This window comes from Salmo salar, chromosome 26, assembly GCF_965601325.2.
Source record: "Salmo salar chromosome 26, fSalSal1, whole genome shotgun sequence".
Taxonomy (NCBI): Eukaryota; Metazoa; Chordata; class Actinopteri; order Salmoniformes; family Salmonidae; genus Salmo; species Salmo salar.
In genome coordinates, this window is record NC_138316.1 from 2,453,975 (window position 1) to 2,472,301 (window position 18,327).

An 18,327-nucleotide genomic window follows, 5' to 3' on the forward strand; every position below is an offset into this window, starting at 1 on the left:
ACAGCCCTCCTGTCAGGATCGTGAAGGTACAATTAAATAGTTCTATCCACTAATTAATTGGTGTTAATTTCTAGGGATGCACGGTATATCGGTGAACATATCAGAATCGGCCTATATTAGCTAAAAATGCCAACATCGGTATCGGCCTATGTCTAGTTTAACGCCGATGTCAAAGCTGACGTGCATACCTATATAATGTAGATACACGACGTAATGACGCCACGTAAAATGTTGCGCTACACCTGCAGCACAGCATTCCTAACCTAGCCAACAATGTCTGCTGTGTGGATGGAGCAGTCAAGCAGTCATTTGGAAGAGTAAGAACATTTCAGCGAGACAACTCAAAGGCGAAATCCATTAACGCCAAGATAATGGAATTCATTGCCCTTGACAATCACCCGTTCTCTATCGTGGGTGAAGTTGGCTTTCATGAATGGTCGAGCACCGGTACACAGTGTGCTATTTTTCAGATGTTGCCCTACCGGAGTTACAGTAATAGCGTCAATGCTATTAGCTTCACGACATACTATGGAACGCCGTTTGGGTCTTTGCGTGTCAAAAAAGATCCACGTCAAATACACTATTTGACGACAAAACTATTTGCACGTGCAAGCCAAGTGCCACCACTACTATCAGTAGCCCTGTCAACGCTGAACAAAAAATTCTGCAAACATCAGCCACGAACGATGTGTTTACAATACCGCGTTGGTAATAAAGCGTTATTTGTTTGTCCGCAACTTCTGGGCTAGGTAGCTAGCTAGCTTTAGCTTGGTACCGAGCTAGCACCAATACAACCAGCCTGAAAACAATGACCAGTAGAAACTGCACTCGTTTTCATTATTCTTATCAATGATTTAGGAACCTTGTGATTTAATTATTAGCTAGGTAGCCACTTGTTGTTCGCCAAATGAACTTCAGTTCATGAAAATACATAGCTAGCCTGCTACTTAACCCTGTTGCCCAAAGCTAATGTTATAAGCAGGCAGCTAGCTTCATCTGGCTAGTGAGGCTCGACCTGACCGGGTTATGTGTTGTGAAGCTAGCCACAATAAGGATTAGGCACAATAGTGTAATTTGTGGTTTGCCTTCAAAATAAAAGTACCTCTTTGAAAGTGATGCTGAAGGTTACAATTGGTGGAATCATGCCATATTTAGACTAGATAATGTTAAACAAGGTTGGAATGTGAAGCAATGAAATGGGGTATCCGTCTACTCGGTGACAACCACAGAACACAACTGTGAAGAGTTTACCCAAATATTATCGTTGTAGCTCTTTTCGCATGAATGTGTAAATCACCTCCCCAGTCAGCCTATTGTGTGTATTGACATTCATATTGCATTGTACAGGTTTACTTAAGGATTGGGGATCAATGAAATGGGTTAACAGTCTACTCAATTTTGGATGCCGATTATGGCCGATTACATTGCAATCCACGAGGAGACTGCGTGGCAGGCTGACCACCTGTTACGCGAGTGCAGCAAGGAGCCAAGGTAAGTTGCTAGCTAGCATTATAAAAAACAATCAATCTTAACATAATCACTAGTTAACAACACATGGTTGATATTACTAGTTTAACTAGCTTGTCCTGCGTTGCATATAATCAATGAGGTGTCTGTTAATTTATCATCGAATCACAGCCTATCTCGCCAAATGTGTGGTGATTTAACAAAAGTGCATTCGCGAAAAAAGCACATTCGTTCCACAAATGTACCTAACCATAAACATCAATGCCTTTCTTAAAATCAATACACAGAAGTATATATTTTTTAAACCTGCATATTTAGTTAAAATAAATTAATGTTAGCAGGCAATATTAACTAGGGAAATTGTGTCACTTCTCTTGCGTTCAGTGTAAGCAGAGTCAGGATATATGCAGCAGTTTGGGCCACCTGGCTCGTTACAAACTGTGTGGAGACCATTTCTTCCTAATAAAATCTGTAATTAATTTGTCAGAATTTTACGTAATTATGACAACATTGAAGGTTGTGCAATGTAACAGCAATATTTAGACTTTGGGTTGCCACCCGCTCGATGAAATACGGAACGGTTCTGTATTTCACTGAAAGAATAAACATTTTGTTTTCGAAATGATAGTTTACGGATTTGACCATATTAATGACCTAGGCTCCTATTTCTTTGTGTTTATTATATTATAATTAAGTCTATGATTTTATATTTGATAGAGCAGTCTGACTGAGCGGTGGTAGGCAGCAGCAGGCTCGTAAGCATTCATTCAAACAGCACTTTCCTGCGTTTGCCAGCAGCTCTTCGCAATGCTTGAAGCGCAGCACTGTTTATGACTTCAAGCCTATCAACTCCCAAGATTAGGCTGGCAAAACTATAGTACCTATAAGAACATCCAATAGTCAAAGGTATGGTATAGAGAGAAATAGTCCTATAATAACTACAACCTAAAACTTTTTAACTGGGAATATTGAAGACTCATGTTAAAAGGTACCACCAGCTTTCATATGTTCTGAGCAAGGAACTTAAATGTTAGCTTTTTTACATGGCACATATTGCACTTTTACTTTCTTCTCCAACATTGTGTTTTGCATTATTTAAACCAAATTGAACATGTTTCATTATTTATTTTGAGACTAAATTGGTTTTATTTATGTATTAAGTTAAAGTTAGTGTTCACTCAGTATTGTCATTATTTTATATATATATATATATATATATATATCTCGTCCGATTAAACGGTATCGGCTTTTTTGGTCCTCCTATAATCGGTATTGGTATTGAAAAATCATAATCGGTCGACCTCTACTCAATACCCAAGATATTTTTTTCCCAACGTCCTCAGAGTTATCGGACTCCAAAATATCCGCGCAGTATTGTTTTTCCTCGGGAATAGTGTTCAATATACATAGGTTGACAATAAATGTGGCTCAATAAACGGTTGTTTCAGAGACCCGCAATGAGAGCTAAAATGCTAATGTTCTTTGGGTGTCACTGTGTAGACTGAAACCCCATGTCATTGATCCACAATCCATGGGTAAGGCTGTACAGTGATATAAGTATGCCCCCAATGAAATTCTAAAGTATAATACATCCAGTATGATTTCAAGACTTTTGTCAAATTAACAAATTGCCTTTTGTTGATTTTTATATAACAACATTCCAACCTCATTTAGCATGATCTATTCAATTATTGCTTAATTCTACTATTTGTATGTATTTGCATCACTGTCAATGACACACTTTTATTTTGAAGGCTAACCGCAAAGTCCACTATTGTGGCAAATCCTTATTGTGGCTAGCTTCACGTAGATAGGTCCGACCACCATTAATCAAATAAGAACTGTCTTATAAATTGGCTAACTATATACCTACTGAAACAGATGTCGTTTTGCTATGTTTTTGGGGAAGAACATTGTTTTCATCCATGAGCTAGCAAGCTTTTTTTTATGACCAGCACTGTAGGTGCGCGAGAGAACTTTACCAGCATCATAGCATACGTATCGATGAATCGTTGTGACATATAAAATACGATTGATGGTGTAATTAATGTGTAATAACTACGTAAACAATGTATGAACGTGTTCAATTATTATGTGCAGTCATTTTCAGGTCCTGATTGGTCAACAAGCTTATTGTTAATATATCTTTTTTGACATGTAAAGACCCAAACGGCGTTCCATAGAAATCCTGGTTGAGAATGAAACGACTGAACAAATGAACAACCAAACAGCACAGCTAGTAAGTGAAAGAAATGGGGACATACGTAAATGCCAACAAAATAACTTTTTGGTCAGTGTGGCGTGTGTAACCTCTATTTCACTAGGCAAGTCAGTTAAGAACAAATTCTTATTTACAGTGATGGCCTAACCCGGCCAAACCCGGACAACGCTGGGCCAATTGTTCGCCGCTCTATGGGACTCCCAATCACAGCCAAATGTGATACAGCCTGGATTCGAATCAGTGACTGTAGTGACACCTCTTGCCCTGAGATGCAGTGCCTTAGACCGCTGCATCCGTGTGTGTGTGTTTAACTGTACTAGAATGCATAAAAAGGACGCTAAAATTGTAAATATCGGTTATAGCGATCATTTTTTTTGGCAAGGAAAATATCGGTATCGGCCAAAAATGTAATATCGGTGCATCACTATTAATTTCTTGTTTGTCTGGATGGAGCCAGAACAGGCGGAAGCAACTCCCATTCTGATGGAGGAAGGGAGTTGTGTTGGGTTAAAGACACACATTCATCACGTCATCATTCAGTTGTCCTCCACACTATTTACTGCTGACGTTCAGCTCTGATTTACTTCCTGTATGACGCTGACATTTTAGTACTGGTATCAGCTATGTTTTGTGGAAATGTATGCATTTTGCAGAAGAAAGCGTATAGCGCGTTCTTACTTTAAGCACTGCAAGGAAACCCCTCTGCATATTCATATTGAGTCCAGACTTAGCTCACAAAAATCATGACTAAGAGCAGCAGTTCTGGGAAGATGATGTAACCATCTGGCTTACAGACAGACCTACTGTACAGTCAGGAATGCCTTTAAAATATTTAATTTTAAATACCGTAATTTCCGGACTATTAAGCGCACCTGAATATAAGCCGCACCCACTGAATTAAAAAAAAAAATATTATTTTGAACATAAATTAGCCACACATGTCTATAAGCCGCAGGTGCCTACCGGTACGTTGAAACAAATGAACTTTACACAGGCTTTAACGAAACACGGCTTGTAACAAAAATAAATAGGCTTTAACGAAACACGGCTTGTAACAAAAAATTCAAAATTAGCAGTAAGCTTTAGTTGTCTTTTTGCACTGAGTCAATTCCTCACGCTGCTGTTTCCAACGTCTTATCATCGACTCATTAAGACCAAGCTCCCGTGCAGCAGCTCTATTTCCTTTTCCAACAGCCAGATCAATCGCCTTCAACTTGAAAGCTGCATCATATGCATTTCTCCGTGTCTTTGCCATGATGAGGGTGACAACTGACTACTGTAATCAGAATGATGGGAAGTTTGAGAGCGCTCGATTTAATCTAAACAGTAAACAAAAAAGTTGTTTGACCTTAACCCCGTTCGGCAATTTCGTTGGTCTAATGAAAGCTTCATGCCGGCAAAAAACTGAGCACGTCACAGAATGTGTTTTTTTGGGAGAAAAAATATTGAAAGCGGGAAAAATCCATATATTAGCCGCCGATGATGCGTTGGGCCAACGTTTGATACTGGCATTATGACATGTACGTCACTGTGGATGTGAGGTTCAAAGCGTGGGAAAAAAGTTGCGGCTTATAGTCCGGAATTTACGGTAAAACATTTTTTAAATGTGTAGTCTATTTTATTGATGAATACACTGAAGAAGTGATTGAGATGGAGAGGGACATAGAATAGAACTAGACCATCCCCAGCACTTTCTCTCCTTTTTGGCTAGACAGATGAAATATGGGTGGTGTGTGAAGACGTCCATCTTCTGCATTTGTTTTACATTGAGAAGGTCACAGAAATGGTAATCTTGCCACATTAACAGTATATCATAAGACATTACAGAGATGAGACAGGACGTTTGTAGATTCTTTGGCATTTGTTTGACCCCTAGAGGGTGGGACTGTAGAAGGCTGTGCTGTCCGGTTGTCATGATCCCCCGTTGTCTGACTCAGGATCCCCAGGGAGCCAATCAGAAATGGTGTCTGTGGATCTGGATTAAAGGATCATGGTCATACTGGCATGTTGTGACATCGTTGTCTAATGACAAATGCTGAGTAACAGGAAACACACTTCAATATTTAGATTAAAATCAGTACTGTTGTGATCAAGTCAGTCAAATGTTATTGTAATTGACAATCAGGAGTCTCACATGTTCCTTTGTTCACAGCAGGAGGCAAGAAATGGCCTATCATTTTTTTTGTATTGCCAATCTCATTCAGTTCTACATCAAGCCTGTGTTGGAACTGGTCTGTTTGATGCCTCCATGAATGCCATTGCCTACATTTCAAAAGCAACCAAATTATGATTCCTGAGCCATAAGGGCATCGGAGGATGAGCGATTTAATCTAATTGTGCAGACCGTCGTGAAAATGTTAGCAAGAGCTTAGAATGACAAAAATGGCCATCTTCTGTCTGTTCTAGAAGGCTGTTGTTCCTATTATCAAAATCTGGAGAACCTTATAGACACTGGGCAGGGCAATGAGACATTCTCAGTTGCAACATACGACTAGGTTTTTTTTTTAAGGATATTTTTCAGTTGTCTGTTCTGTTTAAACATCTCAAAGCGCAGAGATTTAGACATAGTGTACAGTGCTAAATACTGACCTTTTCACTTTGGCAGTTTAAAAATGACATACTCCTGTGAACAAAATGTGAATGTGGCCTATACTTACTATATTCTGACACACTATTTTTTATTATACAATACATTTTCCACAGCCATGCTGGAGGACTTTTTGTTTTGGTATTACTGGGAAGAAGTCAATGGAGGATGTCTGGAAAAGAGGGATTTTCCTGTAATGCTTTAACTTGGATACCTTCCCTTGATATAGCTCATATGTTCCATAACTATGCACATAAGAAATTAGCAATGTCTCCCTGCTCTACGACTTACTTTTTTTGTGCCACAAAAAGGAATCTAATTTCGATTAAGTTGTCGGCAAACTAGAGTCATGAATGTTAAGGGGGTATTTTCTCATCACTGGATCTGGGGCGAAATATTAGTACAAGGTTGATCATGATCAAGAAATAGATGTTTGTGTTGGATACTGTCAGTGTGCTATAGTAGGATGTCTACCCAGAGTGGGTGAAAACACACTTTGGTGATAACTTAACTTCCTTTTGTTATACATTTTACCAAGACAAATATGATTATTCATATATCGTTCAGTGGGGTCTTTCTCTAATATACTGTATCATTAACATTATATCCAAAAAGTCGGATTTCGTAACCTAATTTCTTATCCATCTGATAATAAATACCAAGCTCTGACATAGTGCAAGTTTCTTGTAACAACTTTTGAGGATTTTACATTTTGTGGTCAAAGTTGTTTTTGGGGGTCGAAAAATGTGCATGACACGAGCTGAATTAAATGCAAAAGGCTTTGAAAATAATTAAAAAGCTTGGTATATGCTCAGTGCTCCGTTGAAATTTCAGAGATACGCTTGTTTTTGTGAGAAATCTAAGAATTACAGGAATTTCTAATTAATATGAAAAGCATATACTAAAATGCTATATGTAATGTCTCAATCGATATCCATCTTACCTTTTTATAGTTTGTCCTGCGGATTCGAGAAGAAAGATTAGTGTAACGGGAAAGTGAGCTTGTCAGGTAGCCAGTAGACTTTAATTCTTGCACAGAATCCAACACAGCTGACATGGTGCATTATAATTTTTTTCTCTGAAATCCATTCACCATAATTCTGGCCATCCTACAAGGGTAAAAACTCCAATAACTTTTGAACGGATTATGCTCGAGACATGAGGTTTGGACCATTTAGTCTTAGAGGATTATCGACACAATGACCATATTATTTTACCCATTGGTCAAAATGTGTTTTTGATTGGACACCCTAATTATAGTATTTCAGCTCTCATTCTTTTTGATAGTCTTAACATTTGTTAGTGAAAATGCGAGACAAATGAGAACATTTTTAAATGAAGTCAAAGAATTGAGAGGGAAAATTCTGCTATACGTGTGATTGTTTACTTCGTATTGTTTTGTTATTTTAACAAACCTTACACAGAGGTAAGAAATGTGACCATCCGGCTCAAATCGGTCTTAAGTAACCAAATTTGAAATGATGTTTTTTACATTGGATAAAAGTAGAGACACAGAGCTAGGAAATTGTATATCATACACAACAGTTGAGGAACAATGGGAAAGTAATTTTGGATTGAAAGTTGATAAACTTGTAAACACACTTTTGAGAAAATGACCTTTGAATGTTTTGATACTACTACTGGAGAGCCTCTCCTTGTCTACACCCATTCAGCATCGTTCACACCCTCTTAAGTTTTAGTCCCACCCATCTATTTAAAGGTTTATCTGAGCGTTCTGTACTAACAGCACCCAAGCTAACTTGCTAGCTACTTCCAGACGCAAATGCCCGAACAGCTCACTGAACATTACTCGCCCTTACAGAGCTGGTTAGACTGTTATGTTATCCAGAGCGTTGGTGACTGCAACTGTGCTGTCATATTGTCCGTTCGTAAATTCAGAGTGTTTTGCTCTCGGAGCCGTTGAGCATGCACACCGGACACTCTGGCTGATGAGTAGGGTTGATATGAATGTTCTGACCTCACAATGGCAGTCAAGCACCCAAGCAAACATTGGCTAGCTTGCTAGCTACTTCCAGACACAAATGAGAGAACCTCCCTCTGACCATTTTACTCGCCCTAGCAAAGCTGGTTAGTCTGTTTTCATGTTATCCAGAGCGTTGGTGACTGGAACTGTGCTGTTGGCAACAATTTAATTACGCTTTTTACTGACACGACCATATTTTAACAGGTGTTTGAAAATTCATCAGTTATTCCCTTAAATCAGTTCTACCAAATCTATATCAACATGTAAAATGTGCAACCAGAGGGGGAAAAAAATTCTAGATCGCCTGTACTCCACACACAGAGACGCGTACAAAGCTCTCCCTCGCCCTCCATTTGGTAAATCCGACCACAACTCTATCCTCCTGATTCCGGCTTACAAGCGAAAATGAAAGCAGGAAGCACCAGTGACTAGGTCTATAAAAAAGTGGTCAGATGAAGCAGATGCTAAACTACAGGACTGTTTTGCTATCACAGACTGGAACATGTTCCGGGATTCTTCCGATGACATTGAGGAATACACCACATCAGTCACTGGCTTTATCAATAAGTGCATCAAAGACGTCGTCCCCACAGTGACTGTACGTACATACTCCAACCAGAAGCCATGGATTACAGGCAATATGCGCACTGAGCTAAAGGGTAAAGCTGTGCAGGACTCTAACCCGGAAGCTTACAAGAAATCCAGCTATGCCCTGCAATGAACCATCAAACAGGCAAAGCGTCAATACAGGGCTAAGATTGAATCATACTACACCGGCTCCGACGCTCGTCGGATGTGACAGGGCTTGCAAACTATTACAGACTACAAAGGGAAGCACAGCCGCGAGCTGCCCAGTGATACGAGCCTACCAGATGATCTAAATCACTTCTATGCTCGCTTCGAGGCAAGCAACACTGAGGTATGCATGAGAGCATCAGCTGTTCGGGACGACTGTGTGATCACGCTCTCCGTAGCCGACATGAGTAAGACCTTTAAACAGGTCAACATACACAAGGCTGCAGGGACAGATGGATTACCAGGACGTGTGCTCCGGGCATGTGCTGACCAACTGGCAGGTGTCTTCACTGACATTTTCAACATGTCCCTGATTGAGTCTGTAATACCAACATGTTTCAAGCAGACCACCATAGTCCCTGTGCCCAAGAACGCAAAGGCAACCTGCCTAAATGACTACAGACCCGTAGCACTCACGTCCGTAGCCATGAAGTGCTTTGAAAGGCTGGTAATGGCTCACATCAACACCATTATCCTAGAAACCCTAGACCCACTCCAATTTGCGTCCAGCCCAAACAGATCCACAGATGATGCAATCTCTATTGCACTCCACACTGCCCTTTCACACCTGGACAAAAGGAACACCTATGTTAGAATGCTATTCATTGACTACAGCTCAGCGTTCAACACCATAGTACCCTCAAAGCTCATCAATAAGCTAAGAGACCCTGGGTCTGAACCCCGCCCTGTGCAACTGGATCCTGGACTTCATGACGGCCCGCCCCCAGGTGGTGAAGGAAGGAAACAACACCACCACTTCGCTGATCCTCAACACTGGGGCCCCCTGTGTGCTCAGCCCCCTCCTGTACTCCTTGTTCACCCATGACTGCTTGGCCACGCACGCCTCCAACTCAATCATCAAGTTTGCAGACGAAACCACAGTAGTAGGCTTGATTACCAACAATGACGAGACAGCCTACAGGGAGGAGGTGAGGGCTCTGGGAGTGAGGTGCCAGGAAAATAACCTTTCACTCAACGCCAACAAAACAAAGGAGATGATTGTGGACTTCAGGAAACAGCAAAGGGAGCACCCCCTATCTACATCGACAGGACTGCAATGGAGAAGGTGGAACGCTTCAAGTTCCTTGGCGTACACATCACGGACAAACTGAAATGGTCCACCCACACAGACAGTGTAGTGAAGTAGGCGCAATAGCGCCTCTTCAACCTCAGGAGGCTGAAGAAATTTGGCTTGTCACCTAAAACCCTCAAACTTTTACAGATGCACAATTGAGAGCATCCTGTCGGGCTGCATCACCGTCTGGTACAGCAACTGCACCGCCCGCAACCGCAGGGCTCTCCAGAGGGTGGTGCGGTCTGCCCAACGCATCATCGGGGGCAAACTACCTGCCCTCCAGGACACCTACAGCATCTGATGTCACAGGAAGGCCAAAAAGATCATCAAGGACAATAACCACCCAAGCCACTGCCTGTTCACCCCGCTATCATCCAGAAGGCGAGGTCAGTACAGGTGCATCAAAGCTGGGACCGAGAGACTGAATAACAGCTTCTATGTCAAGGCCATCAGACTGTTAAGTAGCCATTACTAGCACATATAGGCTGCTGCCGATATACATAGACTTGAAATCATTGGCCACTTTAACAATGTAACACTATTCACTTTAATAATGTTTACATATTTTGCGTTACTCATCTCATATGTATATACTGTATTCTATTCTACTGTATCTTAGTCTATGCCGCTCTGACATTGCTTGTCCATATATTTATATATTCTTAATTCCTTTACTTAGATTTGTGTGTATTGTTGTGAAATTGTTAGATATTACTAGTTAGATATTACTGCACTGTTGGAGCTAGAAACACAAGCATTTCGCCACACCCGCAATAACGTCTGCTAAACACGTGTATGTGACCAATAAAATTTGATTTCATGATCTTTTCATCGAAGTTTAATAAATTCCTCACTGCTGAAGTGAAGGCCATCCTCACTTGGGGAATGCTGCTTTTTAGTTAGCTTTGCGACAGTATAGAAAATAAATGTTGGATTATTTTTTTATGAGCCTCAATCAGGTTGAAAGAGTAGGCTGATCGAGCAGCATTGAGGGCTCTTCCATATTGCACGGCATTGTCTTTACAAGCTTGTTGGACGACTTACAGTTTGGTGGAGCGCCATTTTCATTCCAATTTTCTGGAAGATTGCTTCTGGGCTTGGGTATTTTCTGTATATCGGGGAGCTAATTTCTTGTGACAAATGTTTTTTTGTTTTTAGAGGTGTGATTGCATCAAACGATACAATATCAGGCCAAGTATCGCGATACCGAGTAGTATCGCGATACCGAGTAGTATCGCGATACCACCGTGAAAAATAAATCAGTGGCTTGTTTCACCCCATCCCCTGGATGCTTGTTCACGTTTTCTAAACGTTCTCCAAAAACCTGTCACTGAAATTCACATTTCTACTTGATACAACACATTGAATTTAACTTCACACTGTTAAGTGTATTATAGAATACTGCGTAGAATGGCTGATTTGCTAATATTTGCAAAGGCCTACCTGTGATTTCACTGGAGGAATGGAGGAAGGAATATACATCAGTGGAGGCCGCTGAACGAAGGACGGCTCATAATAATGGCTGGAACATTGCAAATGGAATGGCATCAAACACATAGACAGCATTCTGCTCCTGCCATTACCACAAGCCCGTTCTCCCCAATTAAGGTGCCACCAACCTTCTGTGATATACATGCATAATGATCTGCATGTCATTGTGTCAGTAAGGAGAAACACTGGATGAAAACTTCTTTACTCTTCAGTTAACAAACACACTCGCCCTCGCTCATGAACACCACTCTTTCTCTCGCACAAACACACATACACACACTTCTCCTTACTTTTAAAACGTTAGGCACCAAACAGAATTTAAGAAGCAATAGAAATACAGTGCCCTCCACTAGTATTGGCACCCTCAGTAAATATGGCACCCTCAGTAAATAGGCTGTAAAAAAAATATTTCTTTGTTCTTAATGTAAAACAAATATTTTTCTGCCTTACAACAGGCATACAAGCCCTCAGTCCAGCCTCCCTCAGCCTATTGCGGACAGTCTGATCACCGACGGAGGGATTGTGCTTTCCTAGTGTAACTTGGGCAGTTGTTACCATTCTGTACCTGTCCCGCAGGTGTGATGTTCGGATGTACCGATCCTGTGCAGGTGTTACACGTGGTCTGCCACTGCGAGGACAATCAGCTGTCCGTCCTGTCTCCCTGTAGCCCTGTCTTATACCCTGACAACACCGCTCGTGTTGCAAAAATAAATGTAGGAATCTATGTTATTCAATTATTGCGCGTCAACGAGCGTCTGCGTTGCAAGTCCTATTTCTGACGCAGATCGCGCTGCAAGTCCTGCCTCTCCCATCTCCTCATTGGTTTATAGAAGCAGGTACCCACGTGCCATCTCTTCATTAGTTATACCCACGTGGGTGATTGAAAGACGAACTCTGTTGCCAGTTGTCGTGGTAATACTATGAAGGTGTAGATGCCAATCACCATATAAGTTCAAAGATGAAAAAGCCTGGAAGGAGGAGAGATGACTAGAAACGATTCGGTTGACCATTTTATGTGTGGATTAATTGTCGGAGTGGAGGACCTTGTGCAGTTCAGGTAAAATAACAACCTAATGTTTATATCCCAGGACAAATTAGCTAGCAACAGCAAGCTAGCTAGCTAAATTGCCATAAATGCTTAATGCTTTTCAACCTGTCCCCAAATTAATGTCATTGGTTCAGAGTTTGTTTGATATTTTAACTTGCGTGTCGTGGACAAAATAAATGTATGCACGATGGCGCACGCGCACAGCCGGTTTGGGTTCCGTGTTAGACGTCTCACAGTACGGACATTGCAATTTATTGCCCTGGCCACATCTGCAGTCCTCATGCCTCCATGTTGCATGCCAAAGGCACGTTCACGCAGATGAGCAGGAACCCTGGTAATCTTTCTTTTGGTGTTTTTTCAGTCAGTAGAAAGGCCTCTTTAGTGTCCTAAGTTTTCATAACTGACCTTAATTGCCTACCATCTGTAAGATGTTAGTGTCTTAACGACCGTTCCACAGGTGCATGTTCATTAATTGTTTATGGTTCATTGAACAAGCATGGGAAACTGTGTGTAAACCTTTTACAATGAAGATCTGTGAAGTTATTTGGATTTTTACGAATTATCTTTGAAAGACAGTGTCCTGGAAAAGGGACGTTTATTTTTTTGCTGTGTGTGTGTGTGTGTGTGTGTATACAGTTGAAGTTGGAAGTTTACGTGCACTTAGGTTGGAGTCATTAAACTTGTTTTCAACCACTCCACAAATTTCTTGTTAACAAACTATAGTTTTGGCAAGTTGGTTAGGACATCTACTTTGTGCATGACACAAGTCATTTTTCCAACAATTGTTTACAAATACTAATTGAGTGTATGTAAACTTCTGACCCACTGGGAATGTGATGAAAGAAATTAAAGCTGAAATAAAAATGACTCTACTATTATTATGACATTTCACATTCTTAAAATAAAGTGGTGATCCTAACTGACCTAAGACAGGGAATTTTTACTAGGATTTAATGTCAGGAGTTGTAAAAAACTGAGTTTAAATGTATTTGGCTAAGGTGTATGTGAACTTCTGACTTCATGTATGAATGTGTATATATATATATATACATATATATACATATATATACATACATATACATATATATATACATACAATTCAACTCCATAATTCAACTCCATCTTTCATCGAATTAGATGGCTTATTCATCTCAAAAATCATTGACAAAGTGGGCAAACTTAGGCACGAGGTGCCAACAACGAACAGTTAGCCATCGTATTCATGCATACAAAAGCTAATAATATAAGAAAAGCATTGCAATTTTGTAACGTTATCAATAATGACAAACCTCCTGGCATTGACAATTTAGATAGAAAGCTACTGAGGATGGTAGCTGACTCTCTAGCCACTCCTATCCATCAAGTATTTCATCTGACCCTGGAGGAAAGACTTGGTCCTCAGGCCTGGAGGGAAGCCAAAGTAATTCCCTACCCTAGAGTGGTATAGCGGCCTTTACTTGTTCTAACAGCAGACTTATCAGCTTGCTGCCAGCTCTTAGCAAACTGTTGGGAAAAATTGTTTGACGAAATACAGTGCTATTTCTCTGTAAACAAGACTTTCAGCGTGCTTGTAGAGAAGTGCACTCTACATGTAATGCACTGACACAAATGATTGGTTGAAAGAAATGAATAAGAAGATTGTGGGAGCTGTACTGTTAGATTTCAGTGCAGTCTTTTGATATTCTTGACCATAACCTGTAGAAAAAACAATGCAGCTGAGAAGAAGCAAAACAACAAGAAAAAGTCAAGGTGTCTGAATACTTTCCGAATGCACTGTATATGATGATCGTATGTGGATGTGTGTGTAGAGTCAATATAAATATGTGTGCATATTATGTATCTTAGCCTCACTGTCTTGTTGGATCACGTGACTGGTGAAGCAACGCACTTCCGCGTTGTCTCCGCACTGCAGTACTGTTTGTTGCTACCTGCACGTTTTTTTTCTCGCTTTTTAATAACTATTTAATCACTCTATATTTAACAAGTTTACCAAGGTCTTAGTTTTGTCCTCACACAACTTTTTTTTAATCAAACGTTTTCACCCCGGACGCTTAACCTGGACATGGATAGGTCAGCAGGGGTGTGTGTATGTTTACATTGAAAGCCATGCTCAGGTAGGATTAGGCATTACACATGCCAGCTATCACTGTGACCTGGCTGAGAGTGATGGGGCCCCAGTCATGCTTCCTGGGTTTGGCTCATTTAAAGGGATATTCCTAGTAATTTTACATAATTAGTTGTTTCATATCTAACATGTCTTTCAGGTCTCCCTTGTAAAAAGAGGTCTCTTGACCTCAATGCGAAATAAAAACATGTGACTATACAAAATCGCCAAACTATCCCTTTTAATGTGGTAGCGTTGCCCCAGACCTGCACAGTCTGCTTTTGTAATGGCCCTTTAAAGCAGCTGGATGAGGGTTCAGCTCTTCTTGCCCCCTCTCTCTGGTCAGGTCTCAAGATTGGCAGGCAAAGTGTGAGAAGGATTTCAGCCGGTCAGTCAGCTCTAATCAGTGCTTTAGATTAAGATATTTATGGGGTGGTTCAGTTAGTCATGTTGGTGTTGTTTACTTAGTGACCTGGGCCTACTTTTGAATATATAGTGTATGTGGACACCCCTTCAAATTAGTGGATTCGGCTATTTCAGTCACACCTGTTGCTGACTGGTGTATAAAATCGAGCACACCCATGCAATCTCCATAGACAAACATTGGCAGTAGATTGGCCTTACTGAGGTGCTCAGTGACTTTCAATGTGGCATCGTCATAGGATGCCACCTTTCCAACAAGTCAGTTCGTCAAATGTCTGTGCTGATAGAGCTTCCCCGGTCAACTGTAAGTGCTGTTATTGTGAAGTGGAAACGTCAAGGAGCAACAACGGCTCAGCCACAAAGTGGTAGGCCACACAAGCTCACAGAACGGGACTGCCGAGTGCTGAAGTGCATAGCGTGTAAAAAATCGTCTGTCCTCGGTTGCAACACTCACTACCGAAATGCCAAACTGCCTCTGAAATAAACGACAGCACAAGAACTGTTCATTAGGAACTTCATGAAATGGGTTTCCAAAGCCAAGCAGCCAAGCGTCAGGCTGGAGTGGTGTAAAGCTTGCCGCCATTGGACTCTGGAGCAATGGAAACACATTCTCTGGAGTGATGAATCACGCTTCACCATCTGGCAGTCCGATGGACAAATCTGAGCTTGGTGGATGCCAGGAGAACGTTACCTGCCTGAATGCAAAGTGCCATCTGTACATTTTGGTGGAGGAGGTCAAATGGTCTGGGGCTGTTTTTCATGGTTCGGGCAATCTTAATGCTACAGCATGCAATGACAATCTAGACGATTCTGTGCTTCTGACTTTGTGGGAACAGGCCCTTTCCTGTTTCAGCATGACAATGCCTCTGTGTGCAAAGCGAGGTCCATACTGAAATGGTTTATCGAGATCTGTGTGGAGGAACTTGACTGGCCTGCACAGAGCCCTAAGCTCAACCCCATCGAGCACCTTTGGGATGAATTGGAACGACGACTGCGAGCCAGGCCTAATCGCCCAACATCAGTGCCTGACCTCACTAATGCTCTTGTGGCTAAATGGAAGCAAGTCCCCACAGCAATGTTACACTATTTATTGGAAACCCTTCCCAGAAGAGTGGAGGCTGTTATAGCAGCAAAGGGGGGACCAACTCTATGTTAATGCCCATGATTTTGTAATGAGATGTTCAACGAGCAGGTGTCTTGATACATTTGGTCATGTGTATATTCCTAAAGTGTCTGTGTAAGAATTAGGATCCGTTTTGCCTTTAAGATTATATGGATAGGGGATGGACAGAATTCTTGATGAGCCTACCATACCATCCGATTGCCCTATACTCTGAGAGGAAACTCTCTGAGCCTTTTGTTACTTTACTTCGTTTCAGTGAGGTCCCATAGTTCTAATTCTCTACATGTTAGGCATCAAGGCTAAGACAATTAGCTCATGCTATTGTTAGAGAGCAGGGTGCTGCCAAGAATGCTTAAAGGGATAGGACACAGCATTTCCCTATAGATAGCCAGGGGGAGATTACAGACAAACGCCAAACATGTTTAATGGTGCTATTTAAATTGGACCTCAATTAACCCTTACAACACTGTCAGTCCACGTGAAACCATTTCAATTGACTTCTTTAAAATAATTTCTAACTTGAAAAGGACATTGCTCAGCAATATGTGCATGGGTTAGAAGTAGGCCTCATAATTTATTTGCCAAGCTCGACATGAACTCAGGACCAAATCTCTACCTCAGTTGGTAGAGCATGGTGTTTGCAACGCCAGGGTTGTGGGTTCGATTCCCACGGGGGACCAGTATGTATGAAAAAAATTTATGAAATGTATGTATTCACTACTGTAAGTCGCTCTGGATAAGAACGTCTGCTAAATGACTAAAATGTAAATGTAAGCCCCATCTTGAATCGTCAACATTGAGTGACGCGCTTGCCTGGCGCTGCACCAAATCAAGATTCATCACCTCGCCCAAAGATTTCACATTTTCTTTCACAAGCAATTAGGCTCTTAAATTGACTGTGGCTAACACGATGATATAACTTGCAACGCAATTTGAGTCAACCTGACAATGTCCTTGCCAGGTTGACATTACCTCATGTAGGGGCCCGGGTGTCATCTTTGCCTTCTAGCATCTCCCCTATAGCCTCTCTTGATACATGTGGTTGTTTGACTCTTTAAGACATTACTGAGCCGCCATTCTCTTATCCCTTCCGCAGGATCACTGTCACTATCGGGGCTATGTGGAGGACGTGGAGGGATCATCTGTGGCCATGAGTATCTGCTTTGGGCTAAGGTAACCCTTACTAAAAAAAACAGGCTTCTGGCCAATCTTTGGCCAATTTGCCGCAAATTTGGGGTAAGCTCATATTGTTACATGCAAATTAGTTTTGCGGCAAATTTGTGGGCAACTTCTGGGTAAACTTGTGGCAAACATTCTGTTTGCTGAAAATTTGCTGCAAACTCATTATGGATATGCAAATTAGATCAGGTTTTTGGTTACTTTGTGTATTAACAATATTGAAATGTCGTATCTACAAACCAACTCGCATAACTTTAAAGGAAAAATCCACCCAAAACCAATCATTCCTTTAACTTGAAGTGTTAAATAACACTGTGAGAACAATGTTTTTTGTGAACAAATTTTTCATTTTGCCGTTTTATAATAAGGTTGGTAGCATCATGGAAAATCATTGTAGAAATCTGCAGCTCAAGTTGACTACAAAATCTGCAATGCTCTCTCTATGGGCTGGCTAGGTGACTAGCTAGCTAGCAAATGTAGCTACACACAATAATACCAAAGACAATATCAACATGTAAAGTAGCTAGTTAGTGGTAAAATCGCCTAAACAAACTGCACTATTAATTTAAGTCTACAATCTCACAATGTTCAATCAGTATATCAATGTGCCTCAGAGTGGAGTCTAACATTCGCAACAGCAGATATATGTTTGAGGAGATGGGAAACGTTGCCCATGCTACGTCAATGGGCCACGCGGTGCATTCTGGGACAAGGAGCTTCAAGGAGTGAATGGGAGTCTATTGGGCGTTAGCTCAAGAACCCAACATTAGTTCAAATTTTGTCAACAAAAAGTACAACGTTATAAATCTTTCATGAGATAATTAACTTGC

General features: G+C 41.1%; 1 protein-coding gene across 2 annotated transcripts in view; it reads left to right on the forward strand.

The window, feature by feature from the left end:
• adam9a (ADAM metallopeptidase domain 9a) overlaps positions 1-18,327 on the forward strand; it is a 104,087-nt gene that overhangs the window by 32,387 nt on the left and 53,373 nt on the right. For both annotated transcript variants that reach the window (XM_014174863.3, XM_014174864.3), the window contains exon 5: positions 17,415-17,491. In XM_014174863.3, coding sequence (XP_014030338.1) covers positions 17,415-17,491 — 77 coding nt within the window. The remainder of the gene's footprint in view (positions 1-17,414; positions 17,492-18,327) is intronic.